Source organism: Etheostoma spectabile, chromosome 15 (genome assembly GCF_008692095.1).
Source record: "Etheostoma spectabile isolate EspeVRDwgs_2016 chromosome 15, UIUC_Espe_1.0, whole genome shotgun sequence".
Taxonomy (NCBI): Eukaryota; Metazoa; Chordata; class Actinopteri; order Perciformes; family Percidae; genus Etheostoma; species Etheostoma spectabile.
In genome coordinates this window covers 15,243,470-15,253,351 of record NC_045747.1, presented here as the reverse complement: position 1 = coordinate 15,253,351, position 9,882 = coordinate 15,243,470, and the positions used below count along the sequence as shown (strand labels likewise).

Sequence of the window (9,882 nt, the reverse complement as noted above, 5' to 3'; positions counted from 1 at the left end):
TGCTAGGGTCTTACGGAACAGATTAGGGGACAGGAGTAAAATCAAGAGAAAGCGGCATTAAGATGAGATGGCACTGGGCTTTTTCCTTTCCTTCTTTCCCTCCCTTTCTCTACCTCCTCCGTTTTCTCTCCCTCTTTTTCTCTCCCTCTCACTCAGATGGCCTCCACGTAGTTGGCAGGCAGCATGCCCTGCTGGCCGGTGCGCTCCACGCGGCCGTACATCCAGCCCTCGTCGATCTGCTGCACGTCCATGATCACATCTCCGTCCACAAAGGACACCTCGTCTTCATCGGCAGCAGAGTAGTCGTACACTGCCCTGTACCGCTTCTGTGTGCGACAACAAGTAGTACAGCTGGTTACGGGTACGGCAGAAATCATCTTTGTAAGAGTGTTTTTGTTATTTAAAAATCTGTTACATGCCTGCCACTAAACTAACTATAGCAACACTATTACCAGGAATAGATGCTACCATTTAGTTATTTACTGTCCAAGTCTAAATAGTCCATTATGATTTCCTAAAAAGTCCAAAACCCATAAATCTTTTTTGTTTGTTGTTGCTTTACTTATAAATACAAATTATCAAGTGATTCCTTTCAGGGTTTGAATTCTTCCAAGGCAATGGAGGACCTACCCCGGCGCTGGGAGGCGGGGCGGCGGCCGCCTGTTGCACTGGTGCAGGAGTGGGCTCATAGTGGAAGTTCTGAGAGGCTGCAGGCGGCTGGTATCCTGGTCAAACAGAAGGACAAGCGGACGGCAGAGGAATGAGCCGGACACTGTTAATTAATACTCAGACTCCAGACTTGCTGGGGACTATAGCAGGATTGTTTTGGTGAGGAGAAATACAATTGTAAATCCATATCATGCAAATACATGTATTCACTCCTGTTTGTATGCCTGCATAGACTCTTTGAGAGAGTGATGAATTCAAAAACCATGGCAAGCCAAGACGTGCAGCCCATGGCTCTGGATTTACAACTGAACAACACCTTCCTGTTTAAGTTTAAATACAAACCGCAAGGACATTTAAATACTTAACTGTAACTTTGTCACTGACCTGCTAATACTTCAAGTAACTTTCCGATATAATGTTCATAAACGTATGACTTCAAAGTTGCTTGTTTTGAGCTTTACTAACCAATCTTTTGGCTTTGGATTTGACCATTTAAATGTCACAATATGCCTAATTACAATTATTTTCATAAATTTTAAATACTGCAATTTCTGCAGCAACGCAACTTTGTGTAGCGAAATGGACTGAACGCAGGGGAGGGCAGTGAACAAGTTACAACCAAGATCCCAGAGAGGTGTGATGACACCCAGCCTGTTAAGCTCATACAGCCTGAGGCAGGGATGGAGCCAGACATAGACGGAGCAAGAAGGAAAATGTAGATATTTGGTGTACTTTATTCAGAGAACCAAACATGTCTAAATATCAGGATTACGCAAACACAAAAAGGCTTAATCTAGCCATTCATAGTTTTGGTTTTATTTATTTTCAAGAACATGCTTTCTGTAAATTAAGTTCCTCTCATACCTACTATTTTTCTACTACTTTTACTATGACTCCTACTGCTGCTTCTATAGCTATAGCCTGAGTGATCACTAAAATATATACATTTATAAATAAAAGGAATACCTGGACTGGGGCTGCTCGGCTGATTTGGGCCCGGTCCTCCCATCTTCTTCTTCTCAAAATCCTCATGGTACTTAATCTGCAAGAGACAAACGGTGTGAGATCACATTAAAAGATGGAAAAACTGCATGCATCTTCAAATCTACAGGTGTGGTTCTCTTTCCAGGAAGGCGTCAGTGTGTAGTTCCTTTTCTATCCACCAGAGGTCTCCCACCTGCTCTGCACCCCTGTGTTTGTGGCCATAGGTGGGGCGCCCCTACTTGCAAAGCCTCGGGAAGCAGCTAGACGCTGAGAGGAAATGACATCTCAGCAGGCCGGAAGTAGTGCGAGCTCAGAGTTGCGTAGCAACCCTTGCTGACACATAAGGAAGAACAGGTGAAGTGAAAAAAAGGAACCAACTAGAAGCTTTGGGGTGAGAATGAGCCAGCTAGATTCAAGAGGAAATGCTGAGAGGGGGAGGAGGATGATGGCGGTCGTATGACTAAGCACAGCAAAATGCAACCTCAATTGTGTATATTACTTACTCTCTCAGTTGCAATTGAACATTTTTCTCAGATCTTTTTTTTTTTTTAACCCTAAAGTGATTAATTAACATAAAGGAGCACCTGCACTACAATTTCAGCTTCAAAAGAGCTCATGATCAACCTAGAACCTCTCCAGCCAGCGAGACAAAGGCAGCATTCAGTGTTACAACATTGAAACAAGGCCACGCCAATGAAACTGAAACTGAGTGACTACTCTGTGACTGCACCAAATTACCCGACTCCCTTATTATCTCCCAGATAACAGACTGACTCGCAGTGCCTCGGCCAAGATTTACAACCCTGATTCTGTCCTCGCTTACAGACGCGCTCAAAGAGCTCACTGTGCCGGTGGCGTTAGCGAGGAGTGTGTTCACACACTGGATGGGATGACAGAGTGTTTGTGCAAGGACAGTGAAGCGAGTGACTGAGAGAACACAGTGACTGTTTTCAAGTGCAATATGCTAAGTGAGAGTGTGTGAGGGAGATTATATTGTTTGTTTTGAAGGAGCAGGTCAAACAGATGGTGTGTGTGTGTGTGTGTATTTACAAAAGTGCCCAGGCTGCTGCTGAACTAAACACCCCCCCCCCCCCCCCCCCCCCCCCCCCCAATACTAGTGTACTTCTCAGTCTTTGCTGCTCAACAAGAGAAGGTGCTGGGAAATAGAAGAGTCGACCAAGAGTGAAATGTCATGAGAAAGCAAAAAACAAAACAAAAGCAAAGACAGATAACAAGAATGACAAATCAGGACAAGTAGAAGTGAAAGGCTTAACATTGTTGACATGAACTGGTTTGTTTCTTACTTTCTCAGGGAAGAGAACAAAAACAGAAAAAAAGATGTTGAATCCATCTGGAGTGGTTCCCTTACGTTTAGCTGTGAATGACGCACTCATTGAAAGCAGATGTTTTGTTTATCATTTCTGAGTCAAAACACTTCAGGATGCGCCCGGATCTATCCCGCCATAATGCACTTCTTATGTTGATGTGGCTTGTGTGTGCGGGCACCCATAAATACATATAATATGTGTGTATCCTTCTCTGCCAGGCAAATTACCTTGATCTTAGACATGCAAGATCTTTCACCACTTGAAAGTAGTGATTATCCATCACCCATCATCCGGCACACTAATTATGCCATTAGCAAGGCCAGTGCAGATCTGGCTATGTGTAATGACGTTTGCCTTGCGTTTGAGTGTGTTTCACGTGGGGAAAAAAGGCCTTCGCAGCTGACTTAAGCAGTCTGAGGAAACAAGGTAAACACTGCAAGCCTTTCTACATCGCTGTCCAGTGTTTACAGAGAAATGGCAAATCGATAACGGGAGCTGAGGGAGTAGAGAGTGAGGAGAATCAGCCATGTGGAGAGTGATTTGAGGAGAATTCCATTACTATAAATGAGGAGTGGCGTTAGCAGAGGAAGCCTGACATTCACTGATGTCAGGCCAGAGTGTGTGAGCAGAGCGTGAGCGAGCAGGAGAACTTTGGATGGAGTGCAGAGCAGATTGTCTTTTTTTATAAAGTTGCAGCGTTGCATTATCTCCCACTCCAATCCTGCTCCAGTACCTCTCACACCATGAGTTTGAAGCATAACCGACCGGTGTTTCTGCAGTACGTGCAGATGAATGGTGCACACCCTCCATGCCACTGCCTGTTATCCGGCAGACTTTTTGCCGCCGGGTGAGCAAGGATCTCCGGGTGGGCACTGGCAAAATGGAGGGAGGACGGGCACCGTTTATCTGATAAATACAAACACAGCTCTTTTCTTCTTTTTGGAGTAAGCGGTGAGCGATTTGTGTTGAGTGGAGAGACCTGGAGCGGCTTTGAGAGGTGCAGTGGAGGGAACAAAAAGCTTCGTGAGCGAGAAGTGGAAATTGTCACTGCTCCACGCCGCTCACATGCCGTGGTCAGTGACTAAGTGGGAGATACTTAAAAAACAAAATGAAAATATTATTAAAACGCGTGATCGTAATCGAGTGAAGCTCTCCAAGGACCGAGATGAAAAAGGTGCAGAGAATCTCAGAAAGTGAAACAAACAAAGTTCTGGTGGTTTCCACTGGTGAATTAAAAAAGTATCATGTAAAGTCTTTAATTATGCACCAGATAAGCATGACCTGTCTAAAGGTAGATTGAAGCTGCAATTTATTAGGAAGTGTACTTCTAATATAGACCAGTTATCCTCCTCAAAACAAATCAGTCAGTTCAATATTGGCAAAGAGATTATAGTGATATAGAGAACTAATCAACTCCCACCAGACTGGCTTCATACCAGGCTCTTAGGAGGGGAATAGCACCAGAAGAGCTCTAAATGTTCAAGCTTTGTCAAATTGCAAAAACAAACAATTAGTAGCTCTTCTGTTACGATTTAGGGGGGAAAAAAATAATACAGGTGGAGGGAGGGGTGATTGTCTTGATGACTGTATTGCTGACACTTACATTGCTGATTTGATTCTGCGATTTCTTAATTCTCTGCATCTCTGGCGTGTCGGCGACCACGCTGAAACCTTTCCCTTTATTCTTCTCAAAATCCTCCCTGTAGAGAACCTGTAGAGCAAACACGACTCATGTGAGAAACAAAACGAGGGGTTAAAACCATGCAAGGCAAACAATAACGAGTATGCCACATTTCTGGCTGAAATGAAAATGCACCGCCAGTTTCAATGCATTTGTGTGAGTCATCAAGGACAACTCAACAGATACAGCGCAAATGATTATTTATAGATGATCTGACCTAGATTCATTCAACATACACAGATTAAAGCAACAACAAAAATCACACAAATTTGTCTTGATATTTTTCTGCTGGTTTGAAATTAATTTATTATTTCACTAAAAATAAAAATGCTATGCTCTTTACCTACAGTATATGTTGTAACAGAGGCCACCGTATAAGTAGCGGTACTTGGCTTGACAAATGGACCAGTCCTGAGCTTACATTTGGCCTAATAAAATATTGGTAAAATGGTTTTACTGCTGACTTTATTACAGGCATTTTAGGCCGTTATATTGCAGGACAGCTGAAGATGTGAAAAATGACATGCAGGAAAGGTTTGAATTTTGAAAACAAATGTTGGAATTGAACCTGGAACAACTGCATCAAGGATTGAGCCTTAGTACATGGGGCGCACGTTCAACCCGGAGAGCTATCCAGGCGCCCCTTTTGGCAACATTTTCAAATAAAATTATGCATGTGCTTCTATAAACATTTTATCACCTTTTTTATATTGAGCTAGTTACATTTCTCACTGTAAAGCAGAAGTTTGAAACCAAAACAACAGATAAGAGACCTTATATCCCCATTTTATTTAAAGCATAGATGCAGAAGGCTTTGAGTTCTGCAGCTTAAATAATCATAGTTCTTGTACACATAACCTATGACTGAAGTAAGCATTAGCATTGTGTGTGTGCTAGGAGTCCAAGCGGACTAAGGTTGGTCCAATGCGTATTGAGTAGTCTTTCTTTGGTGACGTTCACTTCCTGTTTGCTGGGGAGTAAATGCCTTACATACAGGATGTGGCAACAACCATATATGGTCATAAATGAGAAGTAGTGTGTGACAAATTGTGTCTACGTGTGTGTGTGTGCGCTTTTTCCAACCTCCCCACCCTATTCTGACCCAAAGGGCAGAGAAGGAAGTGTCCAGCCCATGCTGCATCCGATAAATATCAGAAATTACAATGCATGGAGCTCGCCCTAACAGCTGTCTTGTGGCTGATCTGTGGTATTTAAAGATTATTTTTTGGGCATTTTAGGCCTTTATTTCCGACAGGACAGCTTAACTTGAAAGGAGGGAGGGAGAGAGAGAGAGAGAGAGAGAGAGAGAGAGAGAGAGAGAGAGAGAGAGAGAGAGAGAGAGAGAGAGAGAGAGAGAGAGAGAGAGAGAGAGAATGACATGCAGCAAAGGGCCGCAGGTCAGAGTTGAACCCGCGGCCGCTGCGTCAAGGTTTAAGCCTCTTTATATGGGTGCACACTCTACCAGGTGAGCTACCCAGTTCCCTTGATCTCTGGTATTTAAAGCCACAACCACATACACCAATTTCCAAACTTGAAACAGGAAGTCAGGCTTTTATTTTGAAAGAAACCGCTACGCATTCTGGCTCTGTTCCATCTTATTTGCTAGGCACGTGCTATGACATTTCAACAATGACAAATGACTTAATTCCACCTTCCCACATCAACCAAACCATTACTCCTCCCTCCATGGTGACTGCAGCAATTTCCTGCACTCCACCAAAAACAGACCAGGAAACAAAGCTCCGCCACCACACCCTGACGTCCACAGAATGTCTGACACTGCTGAACAGAGTGCTGACCAATCCTCCTCTCATCTCCCAATCCCTTGTGATGACATGCCACGGCTGTGATTCACAGATAATGTGTGTGTGTGTGATACATCCATATGTGCCGTCAACCCCTGGCGAGGGTAAGTCATGAGGAAGATTAATGTGGCCTCAACCCATCTTTGTCCTGCGTTCCCATCAGTCAACATATGATCCTCCCCCTATTTTTATTTCACAGTCCTTTGTCTTTTTGAGGTCTAGCTAGCCTATGCAACAGCTTCTTCTCCTCCAATCATGCCTCTGCTTTCTTCCCCCACCCAAAGTGCCTTCTCTCTGCTCTCCTTTTTCATTCATTCATATTTTACTGCCTCAACAGCAACAGACAAGAGTCGTCCCATGGAGCTCTTCCTCATTATACTCTCTCTCTGCTTCTATTTGCATTCCTTTAGCTTTCCGTCCTTTGGGGATTTATCTCTCTCTCTCTCTCTCTCTCTCTCTGCTGGTGCCTTCCTGTCTCTTCCTTTTTTCCCCTTCCACTCGCTAATGTGCGCTGCATTGCTCTCCCTCTCCTCAATTGGTTCTCTCCAGTTCCTTTATCTCTCTCTCGGCGTCTTGTTTCTTTCTGTTTCGCCCCGCAAAGTATTGTAACGAGGTGTGACAAACCTCTACCCTGCTACCATAGCAATAGTGTTCCCGTAGCAACGCAGCGGCGGTGTTGGCGAGGGTTAGATGGCCACAGTTTTCCACAAACATCTTCAACTTCCTTACGCGACACAGATGCACTCACAAAGAGTACAGAACATTAATACTGTCGCACACAAGCATCATAGTCCAAGAGGCTTATTTCATATCATGTAAACATAAACTACACACGCACATGTGTGTGTCTAATGGGCATTATATTCAGTTTTTTTACTTTTTTAATTATCTATTGGAATTTATTTTAAAATCAAAGACAAGTGAAGGGGTTAAAATACAATTATATCATAAAATACCACTGAAGCTCAAATATTCAGGATAACAGGACGTTCTTTAAAAACAACCTTTTCTTTCTGTTAGTGTGGTTTATATGCAGCGCAATCAGCTATTTTTTCTTCAGTTTTCTGTACCCAAAAGCATATTTGGGCAGCCCTTGTCAGGAGAGGACTCACCAGTATCCTCTTTTTGAAGGGAACTTATTGATCATAAATCATTTTTCCACCAATCTACTTCTGTTAAAAGCTTTGGGTGTTTCATGAAATCATAATTTCCTCTCCACTGTGATCACATGCTATAGAGTAGAGAAAGAATCTTCAAATACTTTGTTAATGATTACAGAAATCCTTCACAAACAAATATTTTTGTTTATTAATAACCACATTCTTAGGCTTGTGACTATGATGAACCATTTCTATAATGGCTGTCTCTTGGTGTATGGCTGAGTGTTTGTGGAGGGGCTGTTAGGATATACAATTCATGTAGAAAAACACCATCTGTCCCTCAATCCCTCAGTCATCCCCCTCCCTTACAAGACCACTGACCCACCCAAATGATCCACAATAACCTTTCTCACATACACACACCCCAGTCTCATCCATAGTGGTGTTTGACACTGACACCGGATAAGACGAGGGATGTGCTTTCTTTGATAAGCACTCGCCTCAACAAAATGCTGAGAAAACAAGGCTCTCCTTCAGCTTTTCCTTCTGAATCCGGAATCCACCATTCAGATACATATATCAGTCCCTCCAGAAACTTGCAGAGCTTTTTTGTGATTGATGAGGCTCAACATGACTGCATTTAAAGGGGCTGTTCTACTGATCATTTGATCGGTACATGGCCCAGACATCATTGCATGCACATAGAGAAGTGAAACCTCACATGACAGCCTTCAGAGTTGACGACTGACTGATGCCTCCATATTTAGAATTTTATAGCCAGTTTATTTGCAATTTGTTATGCTTTCTGTAACAGAAACAGTGTTAAAAGTCCATTTGTGAGTACCAATCTGACTCTCTATCAGAGCCATCTTCATCAAGGCGATAACACATGACCCAGTTCAGAAGGATATTTTGGTCTAATGAGGGTTTTTTATATCTTAGAATAAATTTGGGCCTTGGCTATTTTTGCTTCCGGAAGAAAAGCCATAATAGGGTTTTATGTGGTTAAAAATCAGACTTGGGACCTAAGACTGGGGGCTACTTGATAAAAAACAGGTGCATAGATAATTTGGGAGGATCTATGATCAGTACACTTAGTTGGCTCTGCAAAATAAATAAAAAATAAATAAATGTACAGCAACAACAATGCAGAGGAAGGTACAGTGCATCTGTAGTGGGCCACAGCAAACTTGGCATAGAATGAATAAGATTTATTAGGCTATAATCCAGTTTGTAACCATCATAAAAAAAGCATAACAATGAAAGCCAGACAGATTAACACAACTGCTCTCAGCAGAGTGAAACAAGAGGGCTGTACAAGTACTGGTTAAACCAGGATTATCACCGAATATTTGTCTTATTTGAGTTTGGATGTCAAAAAGAATATCCCACTTTAAATTTAACCAATCAATCACAGACATAGACCATATTCTGTGGAATCTACTTTTTTTCCCCAGCAAAATAATAATATTTGCACCATTGCAAAGAAAATCAGTTCCCACAACTAGGTTCCAATGTGTTTAAGCCTGGTTACAACTGAAAACAGAATATTTCTTCAGAATAATTCTCAGGCCGAGCTGAACCTCACACTTAGGCAGAATTACAACGCTGAAAGACAGTGCTTTCTTTAGACTTTTGCCAGTTTGTTTATACTAAAAAAGGTAAATGGGCTTATAACTAGAGTTAAGGACATTAATGCTGCAATGCTTTCTTACGTAACAAGCTCTCTCTTCAACTGCCGATAATAGGAAATGGAAAGTGTGGCAAACCAGATTTAAGCAACATCCTATTTGATATTTCCAAAGTGCATAACTATTTAATATAATTTAAGGGGTGCTAGTATCCTTGCGTATTTCTGTTGGATTTGACATTAAAAAGACTGAACCGATAACAGGGAGAGCTGCGTATTCCTCCACACTGGACTGGGATCCAAAGCCTCAGTAACTGAACCATTGATGATGGACAACATGATCCAACATTCTTGTGTTTGGATTGCTCATCTCTGAGGCTATGTACCACTAAAAATGTGAACGGAGAGCAAAGATTTATTTTTTTCTTTACAAAACTTTTGCCTGTTTTTGTCACCATAACATCTTTTTTATCATACTATTACATGAGTGTGGACCTCCCAGCCCTCTCTTGAAATCTCTTACTTGTCCATTGTGAATCACTTTCATGCTCGAGTTCTCAGGTCTGTCTTTAAGCTGTTACCACATGATTATCTTGAAAGTACAAACGTGAATGAGGCTTTGTGAAAGTACTTACTCTCAGTTCATTTTTTAGGGTTCGAGAGAGAGAGAGAGAGAGAGAGAGAG

General features: G+C 42.3%; 1 protein-coding gene across 1 annotated transcript in view; it reads right to left on the bottom strand.

The window, feature by feature from the left end:
• The window catches only part of lasp1 (LIM and SH3 protein 1), a 28,191-nt gene that overhangs the window by 3,288 nt on the left and 15,021 nt on the right, over window positions 1–9,882 (bottom strand). Inside the window, exons 4-7 of the mRNA XM_032537204.1 lie at window positions 4,585–4,692; window positions 1,636–1,711; window positions 631–725; window positions 1–326 (exon numbers count right to left, since the gene is read on the bottom strand). The exon at window positions 1–326 is cut by the window's left edge and continues 3,288 nt beyond it. Of these exons, the coding sequence (XP_032393095.1) occupies window positions 153–326; window positions 631–725; window positions 1,636–1,711; window positions 4,585–4,692 (453 nt within the window). The 3' untranslated portion in view covers window positions 1–152. The remainder of the gene's footprint in view (window positions 327–630; window positions 726–1,635; window positions 1,712–4,584; window positions 4,693–9,882) is intronic.